The 13,763-nt window shown below is 42.2% G+C and overlaps 2 protein-coding genes across 2 annotated transcripts in view; both read right to left on the bottom strand.

Moving 5' to 3' along the window:
• Positions 1-7,903, bottom strand: part of LOC139917420 (SH3 domain-binding protein 4-A-like) — a 24,139-nt gene extending 16,236 nt beyond the window's left edge. The window contains exons 1-2 of the mRNA XM_071906544.2: positions 7,780-7,903; positions 3,642-6,007 (exon numbers count right to left, since the gene is read on the bottom strand). Of these exons, the coding sequence (XP_071762645.1) occupies positions 3,642-6,007; positions 7,780-7,903 (2,490 nt within the window). The remainder of the gene's footprint in view (positions 1-3,641; positions 6,008-7,779) is intronic.
• The window catches only part of LOC139929922 (uncharacterized), a 451,831-nt gene that overhangs the window by 102,592 nt on the left and 335,476 nt on the right, over positions 1-13,763 (bottom strand). The gene's annotated exons all lie outside the window — the stretch shown is intronic.

The following is a 13,763-nucleotide window of genomic DNA, read 5'->3' as shown; positions in this document are numbered from 1 at the left end:
TTGTTTTGACTGATAACTGAGGGAACTTTCCGATGCAATTTTTTGATTTTTAAAAAACATTCCCATGCTTTAGGGCCCTGACATGAGACACACAGTTTTATCAAGTTTTTATAGTTTTATCTCACCTGAAGATTTTCTGCAGCTCTTTGAAAGACTATTTTAAGTGACTAATTTACTTTTTATTGGTGTTTTTTTTTCATCGACTAACTGCTTTGCGTTACTTGCTGATGTTCTGAAGTGTAAACTCAGGTCACTTTCAATTACAATCAGGAAAAAGGACGTTTGTTAATTTTAACATAACACAAAGAGTAAAAAGAGAGTTGTTTGTATAGTCTGCTGTCTACATGTACAGTGATATGTATAATCTCTGTCAAGATGTACTGGGATGATACTGATAGTGCTGGGTTGATATCAAATATAATTTTCTTGACAAAAAATTCCAAGTATTCAGTGTTTCCCTCCTGGAAAAGCCTCTGAAACAGCATGTAGAGCATCATAGGACACTAAAACTCTCCACGGAAACGCAGATTAATTAAATAATTTTAGTGTCAGCAGCTCTTTAAGGCAGAAAACTCTGGGAGACATTACTGCCTTTAAATGAAGAATTGATTTACAAAAAAATAAAATGTTGAAAAATTAAACAATTGAATAAAATGCGTAAAGACAATCAAATGTCACTGCAGGTCTTCCAGCCTGTGTTTCTTTATCTGTGGTGAGGAGGAACCTCAATCAAATCAGAGGTGGACGATATCTGATATTTAATAAAAGGCCAATATTGACCCCATATATCAGTCTAACCCTAGTTTTATTGTGAAACTCTATAAGTTGTGGACAAATCTTTGCACCAAAGTCACCAAAACAAACTCCTGCACCTTTACTGTCCTTGGTGATGAAAGTTTCTGAATGTTTCTGATTCAGAGTTCAGAGTTCAGACGAAGTGTGTTGGATTTTTAATAAAGGACACCTGAGCACATCCCTTGCTTTATGCTCCAGTAACGAATTTGAAAAAAAAAAAAAAACTGCCTGCAAAAAAAAAAAAAAGAGCAGTGGAGCTCAGTGGAGTCAAGGATAGAGCCGGTTTGAAAGAGAAGAAAGCCAAGTCTCTTTATGTGCAAACAGACAGAGACAAAGCCTGAGCAGCAGGAGTTAAAGGTGGCTAGAAGAATAAAGGCCTTTCATCCAGATTTTTTGCACATAAAAGCTTTTTTACACATAAAAGCTTGCCTTGGCTTTAGACCGACTGGGTAGTTGGTCAGGTCACATGGCTGATGGCCAAATGTTTTTCAGATAAGTTGCTTTGGACGACAGTGCCAGATATAAACGCCTAAAATGCAAATGTAAATGAGTAACTACATTTCATTACATTACATGATGTCATTTAGCAGACGCTTAGTACACAAAGTACATTTTGTCAACAGTAGTCAAACCGACTATATCACAGTAACTCTCTCCTAGTGCTGAAACGATTAGACGATTAATTGATTAGGCGATCGACATAAAGTTAATCTATTATAATTTTGATAATCGTTTTTATGACCAGCTGAGTTTTAATCATTTATCAAGTAAAACTACTAAACATTTGCTGGTTCCAGCTTCACAAGTGCTAAGACTTGCTGCTTTTCTCTGTTTCATATCATTATAAAATGAAAACTTTGGTTTTTTGGCTGCTGGTCAGACTGAGGAAGAACTTTTAAGAATCACTTTGGGCTCTGGTAACTTGTGATGGGCATTTGTCATTATTTTTGACATTTTTCAGACTAAATGATTAATTGATTAATTGAAAAAATAATAGAGTAATTGATAATGAAAATAATCATTAGTTGCAGCCCTACATCAGTATTAATTGAACTTATTTTTTTGGGTGCTGGACAGACTAAATAAGCAATTTTAAGAAATTACTTCGGGCTCTGATAACTTCTGATGGGATTAATCGATTAATTGAAAAATAATGAAAATAATCATTACTTGCAGCCCCGCTCTCTCCCCTCCCTCAACAACTGCTGTCAAAGTGCCATTTAGCAAGGCAGCGAACCCCCAGCTGCTCCAGCACCAACCTGCGGTCGCACTGGGAATGTCTCAGGTTCAATTTGTGAATGTGAAGCAGGTCGTTGCTGGAAAAGCACATGCACGCTCCATCAACTTCCCCTGGATAAACAGAGGCTCGAAAACATACTTTGCTGAAGTACTTTCTGAGTAATGGTGTTGGGCGAGGAAACGTCTCGGGACTGTCCCCCGCCACGCTCGCCCACCCGCCCCCCTGCCCCGACTGTCGGGGAAGAAAAACACAGGCAGCTGAGGGAGGCTGCATGCATTCGCTTGACAGAGTTGTTTTTTTTTTTTTTTTCTCCAGGACCGCAGATGGCTGTTAAGTTTCAGCGTTGTGCTTTCCGTTGGAGGATTTTCTCCCCGTTTTTCATGTGATTGCTGTTCCCACTGTGAGCCACCTCAGGCTATAAGGCAAGTTGTTTACCATACATGTGACTGAGCATAAGAACTCAAATCCATCCAGCTTGCACTCAAACTGTGTCACATTGTCCGACTGCAACACAGAGACGTCACGTTGGAGGCTGATGCAGCGGGTAGAGAAATCCCCCTTGTACGCACTAATCAAGCTAACAGTGAATAACTTGGATTTTGTTTTGTTTTTTTTTAGCCGTCACAAGTCTCAAGGAATGATCTGGCAAGCCGTTGAGGGATGAGGAATTACAACTTTTCTCTTGCAAAATCTTTACTCTGCACTGTGCATCATCTGAGGAATAAAAAGCTGTTGCGGCAGTGTTAGTGCAGGACAGTTTTCTTTAACCTTTATCTATGCAGTAAATGTTTTGCTGAGCATGCATGCTTTCTCTCAGCACCGCCCTGCTTCATATTCAGTAAAGGTGCAGACATTCCCACCTGGGAGCTGCCCAGTAAAACTACAGTTTTCTGCTGTTGGCCTCTGAGCAGCTCCACCGGAACAGTTTAAAAGCCTTGCTCAAGGTAGTTGGTAGTTGTTGAGGGAGAGGAGAGCATTACTCATTCAGTTTCCCTGCCCAGCCTTTCTGTGCTAAAACACAAAGCCTGGACACTCAAATGTCCAACATTCATGCCATTGTATGCTCAAATGTGTAGGACTAGGCTTTGTATTGCTGTATTGGCTTATACTGTAAAAGCCTACATCTTGTTGTATGTATTGGCATTGCATTATATTGGTATCACAATGTTTTTTTATTGGCTTTTGCTGGTTCCTGAGCAACATTTATGTAATCATGGAATGTATTGTTTTTCCTCCATGTTTTTATGGACTGTCTGTTTTATGTCTGCTGTGGGATCTGTCTTTTATACACATGTGACCAATCCAATTTCCACCTTGGGGATCAATACATTTTATCTGTCAATCAAAAATCCAGTAGGATTGGTTTCTTTTCAGGAAAACATAAAATGGAAGAGAATAAAGAGAGATTCGGATTCAGGTGATTGAAAACAGCAACTTTACAGTCACAAGCACACTTCTCTAACCTTTAGGCTTCTGCCAGTTGACTGGGGGATTCTATGATGGTTACCAGTGTAGTATTATGGCCTGATACTGAGGTGGGAATACACCTTACACCCAGGTATGCACACACACACACACACACACACACACACTCTTGCAGACTTACCATCATGAGTTCCCTCTGAAAGGACTTCCTCTCCTTGTTGTCCATGTTGGTACACTCCTCTTTGAGTTTCTCCAGAACCGACGCCACCTTCTCCGGCTCATTGTCCAGCTCTGTCCGGCAGAAGTAATTCAACGGCAAATTCCCGTACCCAAGAGCGTCGGCAAACGCCCTCCAGTTGCCCACGTTCTCCATTAGAACCGTCCTCACAGAGGCATAGATGTACGTGAGAAATTTGCAAGGCTTCAGAATCTGCTCCAGCAGCAGAGTGGTGGTCAGGTCTGGCCCACACCAATAAATGGGCTTTACCTTCCCCAGAACCAGAACGTTCTTGGCGTGGACGAGCCCCGTCTTCCCCTGATAGTATCCAATGTACCACTCTTTGGTCCACAGCTGCCCTCGCAGTTTGATTTTCTCCTCGCTCAGCAAAGCGATTATGTCTCCCTTCTTGTATTCCAACAGATAGGTGCTCTTGTGCTGCCTGATCACTGTTTTGATCAACTTGCCGAACTTTAGGTTGGTGACGCACCGGTCCTGAAACTGCGGGTATTTGGAAGTGACAGCCAGGGGTGAGAGGACAATCTTATCCACCTCTTTCTTCTTCAGGAACCTCCTCTGGCCTGTTATCCTCGCTCCGCTCTTCGGCGGCGGTTGCGGGGTTTGGACGCAGAACTGGGCAAGGATACAGTCGAGGGCATCTTTGACCTGGACCCTGAGAGTAAAGTCTGAGATGCTGTTGGGGTTGTGCGACGTTATCATGTACAGGAGCCGGCTGACCTTCCCCAGCTTGACCTGAAATCCCCGAATCACCACAGCACCTTCACTCGCCTTCACCTGGTAGTTGGACATGTTGGAGTACAAGCCCACCTGGAGGTCCTGAGGGTATCCCAGCACAAACTGGTGCTTCCCCCACAGCTGGAGGGCCACCGGTGGGGTGGAGCAGGCTTGCCGGCCCACCTCGTTCACCAATAAGGTCTTGGGGGCGCAGTCGTGCCCGAACATGGCAACAACTGTCTTGAAGGATGGGTGGATGTGCTTGGGTCCGTAGACACCTAAAGTCACTTTCTTCTGTACATGGTCCCAGACAGTGGTGTTGTGGCTGATGTACTGCGCCTGAACAACAACGGCCACGTACATACAGGGCTCCAGATTATCCAGCTGCACCTGGACTGTGTCCTTGTAAATGTAAGCGTTGGGGATAGGTGTGTAGGGGCCTTCTTTGCAATCACTTCGAACGCAAAGTACCTCAGCGTTGTGACCGCTCTCCCTCTTCACCGTCACCGATACCTTCATCTCCAGTGTGATGAAAGACTTGGTCTCCATGTTGCTCAGCTTGATCTCCACCACGGGGCTGACGGTGGAGCAGTGGTCACTGTTGAGCTCCAGAGGAGGGTCCAGTAAGGCTTTCATGGAGATCTGCTGGTTGTCTCCATGAGCGACGTGGCCCTCGGGGATGTGCACACTGATGTGTGTGTCCGGCAGCTGAACAACCCCTCCGTTGCTGTCCAGTCTGCACACAATGTTGGTCTCCACCGGCTGCGTCTGGCCCCACCCGGGGCTCTGGCCCAGGGAGTCGAGGTCATGGCAAGACCTGGCCAGCTTACGGTGGTTCAACCATGCAGTCCTGAAGTCCTCCCTGCTCTGAAACTGCTCCGGTGAAGGAGCCTTAAGTCCCGTGAAAAACCCAGACGAGGGCAAGGTTGGATTAGACTGAGCCTGCAGGATGGACAGTTCTGAAAGACTGTAGGAACGTTTACTCCTGAAGAATGGGTTATCCCTGTGAAGGCTTTGTAAAACCTCTTGGTTCGGGCTGGTGGGGGATGTTGTATTGATAATGTTGCAGCTGCTGAACCCATTCGTGATGATTGTGCTAGAGTTAAGGTTGGGGCCGGAGGAGGGAGAAGCTAGTGTGTCAAAGAGAATAAGATCTGCTGAGTTCCTTACACCTTTATCCTTGCAGTTCTGATCTAACGGACCACAGCCGTTGATAAAGGGGTTCACAGAAAAGGGATTGCTGTTGTAAGACAGACTGGGTTTAAGGGTCACCCCTGTCCACTCCCCCAGGCCTCCAAACTCCTTCGACCCCTCCTCATTGGCCTCCCCGAGGCTGTCAATCATCCCGCTGTCACTGAGCGAAGAGTTCCTGAAGCTGAGTGGCTGAACGTAGGCCGACGGGATGTAACCCATTTCCGTGTTGTTGTGGGCGTACCACCACTCTCCACCTGACGTGTCCAGCACATAGAGGTGATCACCTTTGGAGAATTTCAGTGTGGTGAAGCTGCTGGGGCAGTAATCCTTTATGGCAACTACTTCCTGTGCAGCTCCATAGGAGGCAGAAGTGTCCAACCTTAAGGCACTGGGGGAAGGCACTGAAACAGAAAAATATATAGTAATTACCATACGATACACTACTAACCACCTATTTCACCCCCATCCCAATGACTATGTCTTTGTTTTTGCTGCTGTCCTCTTCTTTTCTTGTGTAACATTGTTGGTGTCTTTTATTTGTCTTGATTGTGAAGTATTTTGTAATTCTCTTTTAGAAAAGTGCAATACAAATAAAGCTATCATAATTATTATTATTATTATTATTATTATTATTATTGTTATTACTCCAATAAGAGTATAGTCCTGGACACAGCTTGAGTGCAGGAACGTCGTCTATATAATTGTTTTTCATGTTTATATGGACACTCTGAACTCCTTCGTGTTTTGCACGAATTAGTTAGAATTACTCATTGACTGATGTTTCAATTATGAGTCTTTTTCAAATTCCAAGTAAAATTATTGAACAATGTTTTTCACATAGAGGGTGGCAGTAGTCGAGGTCAGAGATGCTTGAGACCATAAGGCTGAGAAATTTTGGGCCAGGAAAATCAATGAGAAATGTTCTTCCCTCCCTCAAAAACTACTGTTATGGTGCCATTAAGCAATTATTCTAGTGCTTTATAATTTATAGATACTCTAGTTGCTCTGTTGCAAACACAGCAAAGACTGGTTGTACTAAGCAGCTCTCAGTTCTGAATGTAATTGGCTATGTGAGTGTGAATCAGAGCGTAGCTGATTTTTTTTGTTACCTTTATCCCTGGATAAATAAAGGTAACTAACAAATCGATACCCTTTAAGAACACAGTGTCTTGTGCACAGCTGAAGGTCTTTGAGTTGCTGGCAAATTAAAGGAAAACAATGTTCTTCCATTGACTTGCTTCAATTATTTTTAATTATTCACAATGCAACTAAAAACACTAGAGTGAGCAATGCCTTTCAGAAGACTAGATATAAGCAGATGAATTGCATCATTTCCTATTTTTAGTTCACCTCATTAGTATATGGAACATGTAAGTGAACAGAAAACAGTGAAGAGAAAGATCCAGAGGGGGGAGAGTACTGTCTTCCACCTAGGAATGAAGAATTTCATCCCAAATGATTTTGGGGGAAAATAACATGAACTCTTACAAAAGCACAAAATTAAAACAAATTATGACCCCCTTTTTTAAAGGACAGTTGGTAACTGAAGTCACTGGCTAGCAAAATGACAATACTTAGATAATTTAAATTTTAGAGATACTGATTGATAAACTTGGTATAATGGTGTTTTTAAAATGAAAACTGCAAAAAATGACAAGCTGTCCAGTGATTTTCTCGTTTCCAGTCCTATCAAACTTTCATGATATTTTTAGTCAAATTCTCTCACTGCACTGGCAGATAATCTGCTGGTTTCAGTAAATTTCACTTGATTCATGCCAATATGACTTCTTCTTTCAAGAAATCATCATAAAACAATGAAGAAAATCTTGAAACAAGAAACTTTCTCCAAGACAATTTCACTTTTACCAAGAAAATGTCCTGAAACAAGTTACATTCTCCTGAGAAAAAAGTCACATTTGTGGAAACCGGTAAAATTATCTGCCAGTGCAGTGAGATGATTTCACTAAAAAAAATCCTGAAATAAGCTTGATGAGTCTGGAGACGAGAGGAAATAACTGAACAAGTCTGTCAGTTTTTGCAGTGCGCTCTACAAATGTAAGCATTCAAATCAATCAAAACAAACAAGTCAGACAAAAAAATCAATCAATTTAAAAAAGTTCTATGAACAACAGATAGAAAACCAGTGTGGCTACACCTGGGCTAAACCACTGACCTTTGACATCGGTGAGGCTGACCCCGGTGACCCCCTCGCTGAGGTCGATGAGCGTTCCCTCGGACTTGCAGCGAGGGAGGATGTGGTTGTTGTTGGTCACTCTGATGATCCGATGGGCAGCCATGGCCGGTCCGTATCGCAGCGCTCGCTCATTGGCAGCTTCCCATCTGGACGGGAGACAGAGAGAAACAGGAGTTCAGGAAGTGGAACTAACCGACCCATTTCAATCACATTTGCATTTTAGTCATTTGGCTGACGCTCTTATCTAGAGCGACTTACGAGTGCAACAGTGGAAAAAGCTTAATTTTCTAGATCGCTAACACAGTTAAGGAATCCAATCAGTCAGGAGTGAGAACTGCAAAGGTCAAAGCCGCAGCGGCAGAGAATAAGTTTGACAAATATCACAGAGATTTAGAGGGATCGTGTATGAGAAATGTGCCAAGGAAAGAAATGAGAACCAGGCCGAACAGAAAGAATTGTTTAAATCGATGCAAGAGCATGATAGGTGAACGGAGAAAGGAGGGAGAGCGATGTGATTTAGAGGGAGAGCAATCAAAAAGCAATAAAAGAAATGAAACCAAAAGAGATTTGAACTCTGAGTGGAAATGACTGGCAAAAGCACATCAGAAAGCAATAAAGGAGGTGCGGAAGATCAGCAACGCAATGCAAACCACTGAGCAAAAGCATAATGTGAGCACTTTTCAAAGAAAATTGGCAATTTCACAATACACCCGTTTGTTTGCAACAAACTCCCCTGCTGGTTTGAAGGCTGCTGGTTTGAATCCCAGTCTGACAAGTATTTTTTAAACTTAATTTATCCAAGGAAAGTCAACAGAGCTCCATTCTCTTTTCCAGCAAAGCTCTGCTTCACATTCATACAGGTTTAGTGCCTTGGTCATGGGGACTATGACAGTATTTTTTGGGGGGAGGAAAGAGCGTTACTCTTTCAGTTTACCCACACACATTTTCCCGGCTAGTCCGGGGATTCAAACTGGCAACCTTTCACCTCTGAAAGTTCATGTTGGAGACGATTGTTCTCCTCTATCTCACACCAGCAGTATTGTTAGTTCTAGTGTTTCTCCACATTAAGACTACATTTCCCATCAGCCCCGTTGCTTCCCGTCCCCCCTCCCCCTCCCTGAAGAGGATCAACATGTTGGAAGTGATTTCTCCATCTTCCTTTCCCTCCTTCCACCATCTGCTGCCAGAAACTCTTTCAGCTTTATCTCCGTTTGCTCTGGAAGAACAGAACCTCTTCCTGTTTTGTGCCGTAAAGCGATCCAGCAGATTTCCCTCCAGATCCACCAGGTGGAGAAACTATGGAGGATGCAGAGGAGAGGCCGGTAGAAGCTGGCAATCTTCTCTGCAGTGGTCTTGTTTGTTTACAGTAATTATATCAATGCCTCAAAATTAATGTGGTAATGATTTAACTAACTTTGCGTTTCTCTGCTCTGGCAGCGCCGGCCTGCAGCTTCGCTCTGCTGCAGCCTCCGTGCGTATTTACATCTCTGATAGTGTCAACCAAATTACCGATTTCCACGTCAAAATTGAGCAGTAATTCAATTTGTGTTTAAAAACACAAAGTCAGCAAAGAGTGTAATCTGATTAGAGAGGGAGCAAGAAATTGTTTTGCAGCACAATGTTCTTCCCTTCAGTCACAGGGAACTTTATTCTCCCTGCTGGCTGGGGCAGCAGATACAGTGGGAACATTAACATGCACACTAATGATCCCATTGTAATCTGATTAAAGCAACACTGACCATAGCAACTGCCGTGCAAATGCCTTACTCTGATTCTTTTAATAGTTAAAAAATAAGCTTGATAAGTCTTGATACAAGATAAAATAACTTAACAAGTCTGTCAGTTTTTGCAGTGTATGCAGTTCCGAAAACTCTAAATATAGATAATTGACTCAAAATCGAGCGGAGCTACTGTCTACTCTATTAAGGCAGAAACAGAAGTCTACTTTTTGTACTTTCGTTACTTTCCTACGAACTGTTGTTTCTCTCCCTCCTCTGCACTACAGTCTTGTCTTTATGGAAACAGCTGAAACTCAGCTGTGTTAAAGCAGAACTGAACAGGTATATAAACAGTTTTCTCTCCCATTCCTCACAACTGAAGAAATTGGCATTTTCAGAGCAAGTGGGAGTGTGAGAGGTGAAAAACTGCAGCAGAGGTGCACTTTGGGATGCAGGACATGCAGTAAAAAAGAAAGTGAGGCTCTTATAGCGGCTCGATCCCTTCACCTGGGAGTGTTGAGCGCCAGTGAAAGTCCTCAGAGGTGACATTTCATTTTCCTGCACCCTCTCCCTCATCGAGGAGCGTGTCGCCCATCGATAAAACGCGCCTCCCGTTGGAAAATGAGCACTCAGCGGGCCGTCGAAGGCAGCCGACGATCAATAAAACGCCGGCAGACAAAGAGACCGTCATCCGCTTTGATATAACACCCGGGCTATCTGCTAAATGCAGCGGGAGGCGAGGAAGGCTTTGAGAGATAAACCCGCCGATACAGACGCTCAAAAACAAGACGGATTGGAAGCTGCTGTTCTCTGCGACAGGAGACACGGCAGGAGGTTCGGTTCAGAGCAAAGTGGATTTCTCAAATCAACCCCCGCAGATCCACACACAGCCACATCCACACTGCTGCTCAAAACTTTTGTTCCAAAACTAAATATCCAGGATTTGGGGGGGAAGAAAGTGACACCAACTACTGACTGACAGCATAAAGTAAAACAAGACTATGATACCTTTTTAAAGGATTGAGTCTTTGTCTGAAAAAATAACACTTTTACAGACGAGATCCTTTAGATTTTAGAAATATTGAATAAGAAACCCAAGGTAATGATGCTTTTTCCCAAATGTATATATATAGTATTTGGGAAATGAACTCCATTTTAGTTTAGTTTTACTTCATTTGGCTTGCTTTAGCACAGAAATTTCACTTACAGAGAGGAGAGGAGATGTTAAAAAAGCAGCTTTCAGGGGATCTGCAGGGAACTGCTGCAGGGCGCGCGGGTGAGCCTCCCTCAAAATTGGAAATGGTATTTTTTATGGGTTTTTTTCCACTGGTGCATTAATATCCGACCGGGTGAAATACTCTCCGTTATTAACTCATTTCAATCAGGCTGACAGAGCGGAGATGCCGAGAAGACGCCGGGGAGTTGAAACTTTAATTAGCCGGAGTCGGCCGGTCCTAATCCCTGGATGAATGTTGCTATAATAACCGTTTCCAGCAGCCATATGCTTTCCGAGACGCCGTTTATCGTTTTCCCATCGCAGCTGTTTAAATTGTGCAGATTGTGGCCTGCAGCGCTGACCTGCTGCTGTTTGGCCTGAACAGAAAGCAGCAGCATGACAAACATACGACTTACACACAAAAAAACACACCATGTATAAAAGCAAAATACAATCAAATTCACAGAAAAATGGAAAGCAAAGTAAAGTTTTCTCTCTAAGCGCCGTAATCCAATAACAAAGCAGCAGGCTGAAGGGCTGAAGCTCTTTAAATCTTGATTAAAGAAAGCAGACAGTCTGCCTCAACATCATTATTATCAGTTTGAGTCACAATGAAATGAAAAATGACTTCTCCGCCTTGTTAGCTAACTCTCCATATCATAACACACACCTATTTAACAATAAATGCCAAAAAATTTACAAAATGTTGTCGTATTTTTAAAAATTTGAAAAATATCAAAATATTAAAGAAGCTGGAACAATATAATATTTTCACAGCACCCATCACAAGGATACAACAAATAGAAAATGTGATTTTTGTTATTTCATCATGGTGAAGATGTCATGATTCTTATTTGTAAATGGAGGTACATCAAATTTTAAGCTTTATTAGTTTAAAAGATACACAGTGACTTTTTGGGAAATTGGCCCGTTGGTCAACTTACCCTCTGTGTGACGAGAGGATCGGCAGAAAAAACACCAACTGTGGATTAACAGCTCTATCTTCTTACATTAGACAATGCTAGCTGCCTACAGGCGCTTAGCGTACCGTATGCTAACACGTTAGCATGTGCACAGGAAAGAGAGATCTGCCAGAGACACCAGAGACGAATTTGGTGGTTCTCCTGCCGTGAGATGTTAAAGGTAAGCTGACACAAGCATATTTCCCAAAAAGTTGGCTTTAAGTGGAAGGAAAGTTTCAACTTAAGTTTTCTGCTGGTTGTGTTAAAAGGGAAAAAGCTGCAGCTGTAGTTCCTACCTGTATCTGTACACTGTTATGGCTTCACAAAAAAAAAGAGAAAGAGAAGGAAAATGTTGTTTCATCTCATTCATAGTTGATGTGGCTTAGTGTTGCAAAACGTCTGATATTTGAAGGTTCAAGCTCTTACTATTTCATAATCAATTATTGAAAAACCGCCTAAGGGAACATTTGAAAACAACCAACAGATGGCGTTAAGTTGACACTTTCCTCTCCCATAAAGTACAATATGAGGTTATAAACTTTGCATAACTGTGGGCCTGAGTGGCTGTGTTTTGTCAAAATGTGTTTTTTGGGTGAATTGTACCACTAACCCCGGGGCAAGGTGAGCCAAAAGACCACATTTTTTAATGTTGTACTTTAAAAACTGTATTTGCTACAGAAAATGTTTAAATTTCCATGAACGCCTGACAACCTTAAGTATCCGTAACAATGACTGTTTGAAAGAAATAGCCTACACATTTACTTTTCCATAGTTGCACAAAATGTAAAAACTGTCTCTTTTTACCCCGTTCTCCCCTACTGTCCTTCCCTTTCAGCTCCAACAGGGAAATTTGTTGTGATGAAATATTCCTACCGGCCTTTATCTCTTTCAGCTTGGTTAAATATGAAGGTTTTATTCTGCAGGAGCTGCTGCTGTCTGACCTGCAGGAAAAAAAAAAAATGAAAAAAGCCGCCGCTGGTTGGCATGCGGTCAAGTCCATCAGGCTGCGGCGGCGCGGCCCGACCCGACGCCGCCATCAATCAGACAGGAAAATTCATCCGTAAAAAATATTACAATCGCTCCTCTCTCCCGCGGGATGAATTACCAGGTAAATGAGCGTGTTAAGTGCTGATTTTAGTGCCGCTTCCACCTCCGTGCTGAAGGAGATTCCTCAACCACAGACACTTTTACAAGAGAGGTTCACGATCAGAAGGGATGCGACATTTTCAACACACCCACAGGTCTACTTCAGGACAACGGGAATTCGATTTTTCAACATAAATGTTACAAAAAACATCTTTAATACACACCTGGTCTGTGGAGGCAGGAGGGAGACAGGGGAGAAATGTGTATCTTGTCTGAACACTGTAATTATTTAGTGCAATATTGTTTTTGGATGTTGTTTTTAGTCTTGTGATCTTATCCGTTTGGTGTGATGTGTGATGTATTTTGTTCTGCCGCTGGTCGCAAAACAAATTGTGGAAGTGCAAAAAAGTGCAAACTCTAAGAAAAACAGGTGATAATGTAATAAAATGTCTCTCTAAAGGGGTTGAAAATGTAATAAAATCTGTTGTAATACATTTCTGGATAATGTAACGGATATGGTGACTTCATAAGGGGTGTCACATATTTTTAGCTAATAATGACATAATAACATTGAGTAATAATTTGATAACTAGTAAGAATAAGAAGAATAACCCAAGTGGTTACATTATTAGTTTGGCTGAAAATATCACGATAATCATGAGGATTTTTTTCAATATCGATATATATCGCGATACGGCTCACATGAAAAATCGCGTTAAATAATGAAATTCGGTTCAATGGGATGAGTTTTTAAATAAAATGTGCTTGTTATCATCAGTTCAGACAGCAGAATTGTGTCATGATATCCCAAATCACCAAATCAATACAATTCCACTGAAAGACGATAAACGATAATAATGAATTATCGAGAGTAGGGGCAACAGTTGGGTATTTCTCTGTTTTTTGCTTAATTGCTGTGAAAATTGCAAATTGGTGTGAAAATTTTAAAAAGTCTTGGATTCCAGGAATGTTGTTATTTTT

The sequence above is a fragment of the Centroberyx gerrardi genome, chromosome 21 (assembly GCF_048128805.1).
Source record: "Centroberyx gerrardi isolate f3 chromosome 21, fCenGer3.hap1.cur.20231027, whole genome shotgun sequence".
NCBI classification, from domain to species: Eukaryota; Metazoa; Chordata; class Actinopteri; order Beryciformes; family Berycidae; genus Centroberyx; species Centroberyx gerrardi.
The sequence above is the reverse complement of the archived record's forward strand: the minus strand, read 5'-3'. Positions and strand labels throughout refer to the sequence as shown.